Source organism: Echiichthys vipera (genome assembly GCF_963691815.1).
Source record: "Echiichthys vipera genome assembly, chromosome: 4".
NCBI classification, from domain to species: Eukaryota; Metazoa; Chordata; class Actinopteri; order Perciformes; family Trachinidae; genus Echiichthys; species Echiichthys vipera.
In genome coordinates this window covers 11,493,011-11,504,942 of record NC_139829.1, presented here as the reverse complement: position 1 = coordinate 11,504,942, position 11,932 = coordinate 11,493,011, and the positions used below count along the sequence as shown (strand labels likewise).

The window sequence follows — 11,932 nt, the reverse complement described above, 5'->3', positions numbered from 1 at the left end:
TATCCCATTCATTCTTCACGTCACAGCCTCTTAAGTGTTGTCAATCAATGCCACAACTGTAGATAATCTGTTTTAAAAGACCTCACGAAAGCCAACAAGCTGTCTTGTCAATAGCCACGCTTTCACAGTACGATTGATCACATTTCCTGTTAAGTACAGCATGTAAATTGGAGATGATGTGCAGGTTCGTCACAGCATATTGCTCTCAATTATTGGTTACTGCAGGTACTCGACCTCTGACAGGAGACCTTTTGATTTTTGTAGCACTTAGTGTGAAAATAATGTCCGGATATAACGTGGAGATGCTTCACATTTCTGTCTTTGAAAATGTGGTTGTCCTATCACACAAAAAACACTCTCTCTTGCTCTTTCTGCATGAGTAAATCAACCTGAGCCTCAATTATTCACTTTCATAACAGCTCTGATACATTTTTATTAAACTGTAGCAGTATTTACAATGTACAATCACTGAATTATTCCATTTCAAGACACATTTAAAAGTGCTTTTTTTAAAAAAAAGAAAGAAAAAAAGTGAAGTTTTGTTCTGAATAAATAAGTTTTCTGACAACAATACAACAACAAACAACAGTAAAGCTGCAAATGTGCTCATCACCAATACAAAAACAAATCTGAGGTTTTACTGTAATACTGCTACAACACTCCCTTTTTTTTTTAAATCGCAGCAATATCATAAAATACCTTGTATGAGTAGGTAAACAAAAGGAGAACAATCCTGACCTGATGCAATGTTTTGTGTCCCATCAAAAAGAGAAAAATTAAATAAAGGCGGTTGTCTTCTTTGCATCAAAAAACAAAATAAAAAAACTCCCGTGTTGGCATGTTGAAGTCTTTTAAAAAGACAAGTTTAGCTCAGCAGTCTCACAGCGAAGAAGAATCCAACTGATTGAAATTAGATTGCCGAGGTCCTGCGCACCCCGGGGGATTAGACTCCCAAACAGAGCAGATTACTGACGGTACGTCCCAAAGGTTTTTTTTCAGAGTGGTGATGATGCCAAAGTAGGAGACGCAGGAGGTCAGCGGCTGATAGGAAGCTGTGGCAAAGACATGGACGGATGGGTCAAGTGGCCCGGGGCGGTGAGGACGGAGAAGGGATGAGCTGCATGAAGAAGACGAGAGAGACAACGTGAGTTAAGATGCAGAGACGTATTTATGTCCAGCGCAGGAAGAAGATTCAGGATATATTCAGGATATATTTCTAAACCTACAATACCCAATTTCAATTGTGGCCCTTCAACACAAAAAAATCTTAAAAATCAAACATTTTCCTCAAAGGGCTTTACAATCCGTATGACACTTCTATCCTTAGACTTTGATTTGGATAATAAACAGGAAAGAAAAGGAACAGAGGAGGTGCACTGCCCTGCACGTTTGCATACTTTTATTCAGGCGCAAACAAAATGTTGTGTAATTTACCTTACAGCTGTGGCAAACTGTATGTGTGTTTTACTTTTTTATGCACTGAACAATAGCACAGCCCACCTACATGTACACAGGAGACCAAAACACACTACAAATATATATGTTTAATGCAAACGTTTGTAATTATTTATTCTCGTTTCTATTTTGCTCCTTTTCTATTTCTTTTTCTAATCCTAATTTATTCTCTTTTTGTAATTATTATTCTTTATTGCACACCAACCGAGCCTCAATCATCCTGCATTTCACTTTACAATATTGTCAGTGGCGAATGAAGAACTCAGGTTTATTTAAGTGAATGTAGCAATACTACAATATGAAATGCTCTTTTAAAAATCCTGCAATTACTAAACATTTTACAAAATGTGCTTAAAGTGTCAAAAATAATCTATCAAAATAAAATAAAAGTGGGTGCAGTTCAGTAGCTCCTGTGATTGTTGAACTACTCAGTGTTATATTAGTGAATTATGAATGTGTAAGTACCATTTCACTGTTGTAGCTCTAGCCGAGATGGAGCTGATTTGAAATATATTCTATATACTGTTGGGTAGTATCATATTTTTATGAAAAATCTTAATCCATAAAAAAAACCCACTAAAAAGTGCAATATTTCCATCTGAAATGTAGTGCAAGTAGCCTATAAGCCATGCTGAAGTAGCTAGAATAGAGACAAACACCTCAAATTTCCACAAATAACTAAATATGGAGTTAAAATTAAGATTAAATATACTATAATATAAGCATTTAAATCACAGAATGTCATTCTACTTATTTAAAAAACAAATACATATCGTTCAACAATAACCCAAACTCAGCAAAGTGGCACTGACATTAGGACCCTTAAACACTCACTGTCCAGGTATCCGTGCAGGGCCAGTAGATGTGGTCGGTCCGGGCTGCTGAATGGTGAATAGTGGATGTCGTCTGGCAGCGACGGAGGCATCCTGGACATCGGGGCACTCTGACAGAAGCCACTCTGAAGCGGTAGCTTTTTGTGTCGCGCGCGGCAGTTCTGAAACCAAACCTGGTGAAATAATAATAAAGATCATGTGAACATGTAGCGATCAGGGGGGGGGGGGGGGGGATATGCTCTACAACAACACTGGGAATCAGGGTTTGTGTGTTTCAGTTTTTGTCTGTGCCAGAGGAATCATTTGATGTGTGGTGTGGGAGGATTTTACTCATTGGATTGAAGATGTTAGTGGGTAAAACCTCAAATGGAACTCATTTTACTCTGAAGTATGACACTGCTAACCGTCGTCCTAAAAGAATTTCATTGGTCAGGGTTTCATTAGTGTGTTATAAAATGGTCTACATCAGTTTCCATCCAAATCTGAGGAGTCACAAATTGATTTAAATTGGATAAAAATGATAAGAAAATCCCTTTTCTTTGGGATTGCTGGATACATAACCTTGTCTGGTTTCTAAAAATCCTTCAAATGCAGCAATTTCAGAAGAGAAACAAGGTCACAGGTACAACGCTTCATTTTAATGGTTTTAAAAATTGGGATCAACTTGTCTAAATGCATTTTCATAGATTATTCCACACTGCCATGATGAACCCTGGAGGAAATTCTCTGGATTTCTGTGGTTATTTCTCGGAAAATGAACTCAATAAATTCAGAGAATGTGAACATCTGATGCTGGTATCTTCATCAGCCTTACAAAAAAACGCTTTGAATATCACATACTGCAAATTCGAGAGCTGATATACAGCATCGTGTACACAGTTTGAGTGGTTCAAAGCGGTTTCTGCAGTCTTTGGTGACCCCTCAAAACGGTCTACATGCATGTCTACAAACTGAGATTAACACTACCAGAGTGATTTCCCCTTTTTAAATTGTCAACCAATCCTGTATTAGAAATCAATATTATATAACTTTCTTCTTTCCTGTCCCATAAAATATGTCACAACCTTTTAAAAGGTGGGGAACCTAAAGTCTAACAGCGAGGTGGGGTCTCCTACCCTTCCGGTGAACCACCATGTGACCTTATTTTGGAAAAACTGTGATCGTGGAGACAAATCATTTTTTTGGTCCTAGTTGAATTGTGCAGTGAATTAAACATAGGATGTTTGTAAATTTAAAATGGCATTTTGCAAGTCAAGAAAGTCTCACGTCGCTGTATATTTGTCGTAGTAACACTTAGTTTTCTGTGAAACTGCTCAGCTGGCTACAGCTTTCGTCTCATACAACATACGTCATCGTTGCTCGCTAACTTGGCTATGTTCCACAACACATTCAATTCAATTCTATTTATGATGCCAAATCATAGAAAAAAATACCTCAAGAAACTTTACATGTAGATTAGGTCTACATCATTTATGATTTACAGAGACCCAACAATTCCTCCATGAGCAACTGTTGCAAGTGTAACATTATCTTACCTGATAGGTTTAATCCAGAAATCCTGTGAAGCAAAAGAGTGAGCATTGCCCATGCGAGGCACGTTACATCCCGGTAAAATACACACACACAGACGTGAACGAGACGTGACTCGTGAGTAGAATTACATATTTTCACATCCTTATACTCACAGTTCAATGACAAACTGCTTTCTTTACTTGCAAAAGTATCTTTAAAATGAACAAACATATGTGTAATTCACAGCACAATTCAACCAGATCAAAACATTTGTCTCTCTCCGTTCACAACCATTTTCCAAAATAAGGTCACATGATGGTCCACCGGAAGAGGAGGGACTTTGTCTCTCCGTAGCTTTTAAAACTGCATCACAGTGTAATCTTATTCATTTCTACCTGTATGACTCGTCTGCTCAGTCCCGTCATTTCTGCCAGTTTCTGTAGAGTCTGAGCATCAGGGTTGTTGTCCTGAGCGAACTGAGACTGCATCACCTGCACAGAGTACACAGTCATGAACACACACACACACACACACACACACACACACACACACACACACACACACACACACACACACACACACACACACCATGTAATACTACACTAACTGCACTTAAACACACACCTGCAGTTGCTCAGCTGTGAACGATGTCCTTGCTCTCTTGGCTGGTTTTGGTTGGCAGTCCTGATCAGAGGGTAGTGCTCCTTCCAGAGTCAGTCCTGTGCCTTTAAGGGAGCACAATCACAGCCGGTCAGAGGTGTTACTTCGGCCCTCGACAAAATTACATTTCATTCGTTATATTGTGAAGTTATACTCAAAAGAATGTAGTTATAAGTTGTACAGGACAACATGTTGTTGCAGCTCAGCTTTGTCCAAACAATCCATGTAACACATTTAAAATGTTTTCTTGCCAACAACCGCACAGTGTTTATATTATTATAGCCTACGTTTTCCTCAATGAAAAGCCCAGCAGAAATTTAAATTCGAGCTGTGATTATCAGTGTGAACAGTAACATAGAAAAAACCTTCCTGAAAGGAAACTTTAGTGATCAGCAGTTGCCAGAATGTTTCGTTCCATTTGTTGACTCTTGCATATTTTTGCTGTCAATCCAAACGGACACCATCAGAGATCCGTAATGTCAGTTATACCGTCTTCTGCGGCCCTGCGGAGGTTGTCCAGCATGATGTTGTAGTGGCTGCGGCAGAGCACCCTGCCCTCCACCAGGCCGAACTCCTCCCCGGTAGACAGCTGCCTCTTGCAGGAGAAACAGGCGAAACAGGCCAGGTGGTACACGCTGCCCCGAGCTCGCCGCACCCAGTCACTGGCGTACACCTGCCGGCCACACTGGGCGCACTTAGTGCCGAACCTACTGTGAGGAAGAAGGAAAAACGAGCAGGTGAAGGTTGGCTGTGGGGAACAGAGCTCAGTTAAGATGTCATAATCCTTCACTTAATCTTTGAGTATCTTCCAAACTCTTTCCCCTTCATATTACAGTTTTTTTGATTGCTTTGACCTGGTTGAAGAAACTGGTGACCTCTCAGTCTTCATCATCACTCTCTCAGCAGAGCAAAAGACACCTCTTGCAAATGAGTTAAACCATTGTCATTGATTTGACACACTGCCTGCACCCTTTTGCAAATCAGTAAACGCAGATGTCATTCAAGCAGTCCTAACTCCATTGCTTTAGCTGTGGTAACCAAACAGAACATATATGTTCCAATCTCTTAGACACTTCTTGACCAGTATGAAATCACTGAAGCACCTGTTTGACCACTGCTTCACACAACTTTTCAATTTGCAATCAGTCTGCAGGCTTCCTCCATACTCTCCATTTTTAAATCCTATAGAGGAATTCTTCAGTGCATGAAGAAGGAAGGTTTACGATCATCACCCCTATGACCAGATGCCCTTGATCGATGCAATGACCGCTGCTGCCCAAGATATAGATGCAGAGGCATGCCAAGGCTGGATCAGGCATGCAAGAAGATTTTTCCCTAGGTGCATCGCAAGAGAAAATATCGAGTGCGATGTAGATGAGGCCATGTGGCCCATTCGTCAAGAGAGAATTGACTAGAAGAGATTTTTCTCTTTATTGTACAGAATTTTTATTTTCATTTTCCTTATGTCTTACACAGTGATGGGTTTTTATACTATATATGTGGTTTCTGTTGGAATATTTCATTTCTTAGCCGCAATCTAAAAAAAAAAAAAAGATGAATACTACATTCAATAAAATTTGAAAAATCATTGTAGATGATTCTGGATCTATTTTTTGCAAGAAAGCAAATTGGCACTGATATGTAAGCTGCTGACCAGTAATGCAGCACTGATTCACAGTGAGAGCTGAATGTTGTATTTTGATGCCCCTTGTCTAATGACTGATTGGAAGCGCTTATGCACTTGTGTGCAAGTTGTGTTGTTTGAGGGCAAAATTTGCTTTTGGTCCATATTTTACAGTTTTTTTTTATTGCTTTGACGCAGTAGTCGACTCAAAATACACATTGTTAATGCAGGAAGATTTGGATAACACTCAGAAGTTCAGCTGCAGTTTTTCCACCAACAGCATCTCTGCATCTCTTTTAGTCTGAGTTACCTTCTTCTATGTAAGCGGGTCGGGAGTAAATTTCTTGCCCAGGGGCCCATTGACTGTTGATCCGTCCATGCTCAGTCTTAAATAATGAGTTTTCTGTGTGTGAGTTAGTGATAATTTGATTAAAGACCACTTTGTTAAGGAATATGCATGTTCATTAAACTAAAGTAATAAAGCGCCTTTTAATGAAGGGTCCTTCCAAGAGAAAGGACCACGAAATCAGGAAATAACACTATTGCACATTAGTGAGGCACATTTTCAAACTAATTTGATTAATCAGTCAAATGATCCAGACCAATTGGCATGCAGGGGGGGTCATCAAGTAGTCCACTTATTTTCACCTGAGGGGTTGTGTTCGATCATTGATCTGACATTTTACAGTCTGAGAATTGGATTCAGAAACATGGTTTTATTAGAGGTTTGCTGTGATATATAATATATAATATCTTGTAGATCAAAATACCATCATGGCTCATTATACGGAACATATTTTTCACTGAGTCTGAAAGTTGATCTTGGAGAGCAAAGGACAATTAGCTGTAAATGCAACCAGAAAAAATAAACGGAAACATGTCCAATAATTTTCACTCTGGATAAAATAATACTTAACTCATCCGTCATTGTTCCACCTGTCACTGGGAATTTATTCTTTTTCCATTCAGGTGTAAAGGTCAAGTTTTTCATGAATTAGCTGTTAAAGATAAAGTCTGAAATAGTTTATATGAATATATTTTTCCAGGATCATGGCAGAGAAGCATGGAAATGTCATCCTGCATGTCAAGAAACAATTATCATTTCCATACTTAATGGTGTTATTTATATGCAGATTTGGACTATTTATGTGGCTTTTTATCAATACGAAAAACAAGAGGAAGGATGTTCTTCAAACGTATCAAAAGCATTTGTTCATTAAGAGTCTTTCACAAGAATCTGTGGAGTCAATGGGAGATTTAGAAAAAGATAAATTCAAATATCACTTTCATTAATATCTGTAGAACAGGAATGTGTGCAAAAAGTCTCAGCTATTTTTAATTTGTCGTTTTTTTCTTTAAATGCTATTATTCGTTCTTTCATTTTCTCAACAATTCAAGAGAACTAGAAACTGCAAGGATGAACCATAATTCAGTAGAAGCTGTATAGCCTATAGTGCACAGGGGATTATTCATACTATATAGATCATTTATATAGATTATTTATTCTATAAAAAATAATTATTCTCCAGGATACACTTAATCGACATGCCTAAACAAAACAGGGGAAAAAAGAACCAAAATCAAATAAACTTTTAAAATGAAACATCTAAAAATCATTTAGAAATCCACAATTGAATTTCTGTAATTGACCCATTTGAATTGAACCCCACTCAAAATATGTTCATTAATGATTAATTGCGGCCTATTAGAAAATAATATTTATTTATATATTTTATATATAATATATATAAAATAGCTTGTTTTTAAATGCAGTGACTCCATGACATAATTAAGACTTATATCGTACTTATTAAAACAAATATTTTCTGTTTTAAATGTTTTTTATTTGATGAAATGAACTTCGCGGATGATCTGAAAAGAAAAGCCCGTAAGATTGTTACTTTTAGAAATGCTCGCGTTGTTTTAAAAAATTAAAAAATCATTGAACACGTCGGAATAAAACAGATGTAATACCTGAAATAATCCAGTTTGCAGTAGATTTCTTTGTTTTTAACGTAGCAGCTGTTGTGTTGGCGCAGAGACGCTCTGCACACGGAACACTCCAAACATCCCAAGTGCCAGTTCAGGTTGTTGACCTGCGGAGAGTAAAAACAAGATACAATCACACTAACAGACTAATGCGCGTCTGAGTGTGTGTGTGAGTGAATGACCGATAATGCATCCAAGTGCAATAAATCTTGCTTTTTATTTTAAATCTTTTTAATTTATTAGTTTCGTTAATTTTCTTTTTACATTTTTCAAAATAAAAAACAGAAGAAAGAAGCCTGGAGAGAGAAAATGCATTTGTCATGCTCGAGTAACCACATTGCGCCTGTTTTTACGCTTATTCTATTTTATAAAGGTAAACATAAAGAATACAAGAAAAGCAACAAACTAAATTTAGACACTCACTTGAAGCATTAATCCCTTGAAGCTTTGCGCGTACATTTCATTATCACTGAGTGTAAATACAATTTTTTTCTCATTTCTCACCTTCAGCAGGTACCGGTCATGGATGTCCATGCCGCAGCTTGCGCACTGGTTCTTGGCCGCAGGAGGAGAGCAGAGGCAGGCGGCCTCCGACGGACTGGTCTCACTGGACTCCTTCTTCACCTCCGACTTAGACTGCGTCAAAAAAGACGGTTTATACCAAAAGAGAACACCACTTTCATCGTCTTTTTACATTTTATTTTTAACACTATTGAAAAAAAAATAGTCCGTGGAACATTGTAGTGGTAACATAAAGATCCAGTCCTGGAAAAAAGACCACTAATAGGCCTGTATGTAACAAAAACTAATTAGATTGTAACTCCAAAGCTCTATGGGCTTTATTTCTGTCCCGTGACTCTAATTTATATCTATATATTTACCATTAGATGCGGGCTACATCGCATGCGCTATAATTAAACATTTAGGCTTGATTTAAATATTATAACATACAGATGTATCTCAGTTAAAAAAATGTTACAATCTTTAAACTGTAATCCGCAAATGAAAAGTTGATAAACTGGGTTTTGGTGGCTTTTCTCTCCTCTACATCCCTGATCATAAAAGCAAACAGTCATACAGTCTTCCCTGATTTAAACCTCAACCTCTGCCAAATCCAGAGTCCTGCGGAGGTTATTCTGCATGTACAAAGTTCAGGAAGAAGAGCAGTCAAAGAACCTTACACATATTGAAAGACAAAGAAATCAAAAGGTTGCAAAGCAAACTCGCCCAGATGTTTGTGACTCACCATTTTCGGGTCTTGAACGCTGCCTATTTGGAGAGAAGATGGAGCTTGCTCTGCGCATTACGCATCTCTGCCCCAACCCACACTATATCCGGTCCAAAACAACGAATAACAGTTTCTCCTGCATTTAAACCCTGGCAACAAAAGACATTTTGATGCAATTAGAGGAAGAGACAAAAACTACATACGATCGATCATTCCTCTTGTGCGCAATATGAGGCTGTAATCAAACGCAGTGAAAAGAAAGGATGGCACTATATCTGCAATTAGCAGTGGATTGAAATGCTTCGCTTAATAAGTGGCAACCCGAGTGTCAATTTCATCTGGCAATCAAGAAAAGGCAAACCGAGCCACCAAGCTAAGAGAGAGGAGAGAAAAAAAAGCTGCGCATCCTAATTTCAATAGCTGCATAATCGAAAATCGAAAAATCTCCAAAGTGAAGTGGCTCAATTGGAGATCGGTCTATTCATAACAGACAATGTGTAGAGACTGCAGCTGATCTTGAGGCATAAAGGGGCTTGATTGTCTCGTTCTGGTGATGGACCCATTTAAGTACTTGAGGCTCCCCTGGTGATTACAGCTGTATTCATAAAGTGCCAAAAAAAATCTGCGTTTGGGTGGCAATCCGGAGTCCGTGTTGTCCTTCATTTTGTCGAAATTAACAGGAATGCAAGATTATGTTAATTGCCATCTACGGTATAAATATTGGAGGCAGAAGAATACAAAAAGACAGGGCCCATATGGGGAAAGTAAAACATATACTTCATACATGGAAATCCTCCCCAAAGCAGCGGAAACATCGTCCGGTCAAAGTTTCTCCAGAACATCACATGCAAAATATCCAGATAATTCCGTGAGACATTTGTTCTTTAAAAACAGACTCTCCTCCCCTCTCCTGTCTTCAACGCAGAAAAATAATCCGACTTCTTTAACTTTGTGGGGGACCAAACACTAGTGGCACCGGTATGCGCCTTTCGGACAGACTGTTGCGTCCGCTGTGGTTCCTTTTCTCCGCCTCGACTCAAAGTTTACACCCATTCAGTCAGACAGGATGTGATGCTGCCCATTGGACCAGCACTCCCGCGGGTTCACCCTCCTTTCTGTGCACTCATGAGGATATTTAGGGCATGCATTCATAAAAAAACCAAAACAAAGATGAGAGGGAGAATGTGGCTATAAACACCCACCTATCATAAAGTTCTCTCCATTGGGGTGAAAATCACGGTTGCAGATTGAAGGCCACAGTTCGTTTAGTTCGTTTATTGTAATCAGTTCACTGATTGCAGAGAGATGGGGGGGGGGGGGGGGGGGGGGGGGGTGAGGTGAGATAATGATGCAGAGCTATAGTGCTAATTATCTATTCATGTCTTTTTTAGATGGTAGATATTTTTGCACTCATTTTTTACTATACTTTTCTAAGATAAGATAAACGTTATTGATCCCACACAGGGGAATTCAAGTTATAGCAGCTAAAGAGTTTCGAGAAAGTGATACAAATGGAACAAGATAGAAATAAGCTATATACAGCATTTACCCATTTTGCACAGACATGCACATGCAGCATGAATTCAATTGCACAGAGGATTCATATTGTACCTATAACTGTGTGTAGCATTGCGCATGGATGATACAACGATATATGTAAATAAATGAATATAATTATACAAGATGGACTGCTTCTGTTCAGTTTAAATTAGATTATTTTGATTTCAGATCAAGAAGGGAGCCTGATGTTCATATGTCTTAAAACTGCAATCACATGCACTTTCAAGGGTCACTATAATAGTTATTTCTGTCCGGCTTCCCAAAGTGATTTCAGTGTAACATTTGGGGGACAAAATCAACAGTTCATGCGTAGAAATATGTGTATTTAAAGGATTTCTATTAGATGATGCAGCCTGCATCATCTAATAGAAATCTTCCAGGGGACTGAAATACATTACATCATATTTGTCACGTATCCTGTATATACATAACTTTGTGTCTATTTCTACTTCTCATTGTGTTGACTACATTAAATAAGTGATCAAATACAACTTCTATAATGTATTAGTCTCATAATCAGTCTATAAATACACCTCAAGGGCCACCAGGGAACGAGAACAACACATGATATACATGACAGTATTATGGACGGATGATGAGACAATGGGCTCCTGGACACGGACACGTATAGAGGCCCCCCATTCTGTCTATAAAGGAACAACCAATATTCAAATAGTCTTCTGTTACATGTTTTGTAGTCATTTTGGCTCTTTTTGTGGTGGTTTTACATCTATTTTTAATCATTTCGCGTCTTGTCATCATTTTTGTCTATGTGGTCATTTTGTGTCTATTTTCAGTCATCATCTCTTTGAGTCGTGTTGCATCCCTATAGTCATTTTTTGCCTCTTTGTGGTCACTTTTTGGTCGTTTTGTGTATACTTGTAGTCATTTAGCATCTCTCTGTGATCATTTTGTGTGTGTTTTTAGCAACATTTTATGAGTTGAAGCCCTGAATTTATTTTCCCCATAGGCCTGTTCAGTAATCCATCATTAAACATGGACAACACGACCGATCAGCTGCACTCTTGAATGGTATTTAATTGAGGATTTGCTGTAAATGCGGCAGCTATT

The 11,932-nt window shown here is 38.4% G+C and overlaps 1 protein-coding gene across 1 annotated transcript; it reads right to left on the bottom strand.

Moving 5' to 3' along the window:
- Nucleotides 1–788: 788 nt before the first annotated feature.
- Nucleotides 789–10,187, bottom strand: lhx6b (LIM homeobox 6b). The gene is made up of 9 exons (XM_083911685.1): nt 10,086–10,187; nt 9,320–9,450; nt 8,578–8,709; nt 8,059–8,180; nt 4,950–5,170; nt 4,425–4,525; nt 4,196–4,291; nt 2,290–2,461; nt 789–1,117 (listed from the first exon to the last, which is right to left on the bottom strand). The coding sequence occupies exons 2-9, from the start codon at nt 9,320–9,322 to the stop codon at nt 1,035–1,037; spliced, it is 930 nt and encodes a 309-aa protein (XP_083767811.1). The 5' UTR covers nt 9,323–9,450; nt 10,086–10,187; the 3' UTR covers nt 789–1,034.
- Nucleotides 10,188–11,932: the final 1,745 nt, after the last annotated feature.